At 41.3% G+C, this 2385-nt stretch overlaps 1 protein-coding gene across 1 annotated transcript in view; it reads left to right on the top strand.

The window, feature by feature from the left end:
• The first annotated feature begins 570 nt into the window (after positions 1–570).
• TBXAS1 (thromboxane A synthase 1 (platelet)) overlaps positions 571–2385 on the top strand; it is a 237595-nt gene continuing 235780 nt past the window's right edge. The window contains exon 1 of the mRNA XM_010005809.1: positions 571–668. Within this exon, the coding sequence (XP_010004111.1) occupies positions 571–668 (98 nt within the window). The remainder of the gene's footprint in view (positions 669–2385) is intronic.

Genomic DNA, 2385 nt, shown 5'->3' with positions numbered 1-2385 from the left:
TTAATTGTCATAATTTAAAGCTTACTTGTTCCATTCTTCTAAGTTATAACCGGTTTGGAGATTAAGTGCTAATGAAGCTTTATGTTGCAGAAATGCTCTATTTTTGTTACTTCACAGAATGGCACTGTTTGTATGCCAGGATACCCCTGAGAGGTCTTTATATTCTTCTTCTTCCCAATCTTCACGTGGTCAGGCTCTCTCTCCCTCTTTTTTTCTGTACACTTTCCCCAGTTTCCCATGCTTGATGTCTAAAAACCTATTCAACATCACTGATGTCTCAAGTGGTGAGTATGTAAATATTTACCGGCATGACAGTCAGTAACAGTGGGAGGGGGAAATTGCTGCATCTTACCATGCAGGGAACCTTCAAATTCTCTCTGAGTGTGCAGTTGATGAGAACAGGAAAGGTTTGCAGTTTGTACTTGACTTGATGTGTTTTTGCTCTCTTGGTTCCTGTTTTGTTGCAGATGTCATTCATATAGCTGCGGAAGGCTTTATCAGCTCCTGAGGAAACTTTCCCCTGCACACACACACCCGCACCACTCAAGGCTGGAGCTTCACTGAAGGAAAATGAAGCTTTTAGACCTCCTGGCATATGCCTCCACAGAAATGGATAGTACAACGGTCACTCTGGCTTTGCTGGCTGTCTTCCTGGTCCTACTGTACTGGTAAGTGATAAGGATGATTTGGGCTCCATATCAGACACAAAGCCTGCTGAAGCTCCCTCAGCATCTCTGGAGCCTTTTATTCTTAAGGTGAAACTGGGAAATAATTGCCTAGAAGTGGCACAAAGGGGGAGTTTGTTTGGATGAAGAAGTTGAAATAAATAATTACAAAACTCATGATACATTTTAGAGAATTGACTGCTTGCAATATTTTCCCTTACAGGCTTTCCCAGCAAACTGCTGAGAAAAACTGACTTAAAAATTAAGAACCTATTATTGTTGGTTTCCTACTGATTTCCTTAAGTAGCAGAAACATTGGTGCTGGTCAGAAAGAAACCAAGAACTTGTTGCAGGGTCTTGTTAGACCTCTTCTCAGTACTATGGACACACACTTGCCCCTTGCCAGGTTTCTTGGCTTAAGTGTACAGACACTTTAACTGCTGCTTGAATTTCCCTTCTTTTTCTTTCCATGCTGAGTAGTGTACACAAATCAGAATAACAGCAGCTCTAATGGTTAGCACAGTAGGCATTGCAGTGAGCTGTGCTAAAATTAAAAAACCACAACACTGTCCAGATAATTTATTCCAGAAATTAAATTAGCTGAACCTGAAGTGCTTTTCTAACTGTTTTTACTTTAATACCTCTTCAAATCCTACTTTCCAGTCAACCAGTGTTTTTTTCTATATGTTCCAGAAAGTTTCACAGACAGGGGTAGAAAAAGAACCTCTGACTAAAACCTAAAACCTATCTAGAAGAGAACAGTGATGGCACTATGAGTTTAGCACAATTACTGTAGTCGTGTAAATGATGGATCATTTCTGCACGTTTCTTCATTCTTTGGCCCTGTTGAACTTTATTCAACTTCCTTGTATTTCAAAGGAGGGTCTAGAGGGACTGAAAAAGGCTCTTGTTTTTGTCAAGCCTGTATTTGATGTGTGTTGCCATATCAAGTACATGGGTGAGACTACCTTCTTAGTAAGATCTGCCCAAATAATCACAAGGGTCCAAGTCCTCCTTCCTTTTAATTTTACTGGGGAAAAAAATGGAAGCACTGGATCTTTCAGTTAAACCATATTGTTTAGCTGCTGACCTGTGGATCTCAGTAAGCTTAAGGGGATAAGCGGGAGGGTAGAAGAATGCAGCAGATCAGCTGTTGAGATCTGGCTGCCTGTGAGACAGCTGAAAGGGTCTGATGCTTCCATCTAGTACATGTCAAGATGTGCTGAGGTCTCTGAAGACACTGAACTGCTTCATGTAAATATAGGATCTGCTCTGGTGCATGCTTCTCCAGAGCCTCATTTTCTGGTTCAATTTAAGGAAGGCTGTTTCTCCCCTTGAAGAGAACATGGCAGTTTAGTGCAGATTTTGGTCTTGCCATAAACAAACCTAACTCTAATTGCAGACTCAAGTGAAAGTTAAAAGAGGCTCCTGGCTGTGGGCTGTCAGCTGCTGAATTGAGTGCCCAGTTTCAAAACAACCAATCTGGGAGTGAGGTGGGAAATTGCCTTGCAGTAGAGATACCCCATTCAGTGTTTTTCCTTTCCTGACTGAAGGTGAGTTCTGTGAAGGCATCAAGTAAAGGAAGCTGGAGTTTTCTATGAGAAAGTGTTTTATACTCTTACCTGCCAATGGTTATTACTAACCAGCCTTGTTGATCCACAGACATGGGTTGACTTTAAGTAGCTTATTAAATACAGGTGCCTATAAGACACTCTTCCGA

Source organism: Chaetura pelagica, unplaced genomic scaffold (genome assembly GCF_000747805.2).
Source record: "Chaetura pelagica isolate M959 unplaced genomic scaffold, ChaPel_1.0 scaffold79, whole genome shotgun sequence".
NCBI lineage: Eukaryota > Metazoa > Chordata > Aves > Apodiformes > Apodidae > Chaetura > Chaetura pelagica.
The sequence above is the reverse complement of the archived record's forward strand: the minus strand, read 5'-3'. Positions and strand labels throughout refer to the sequence as shown.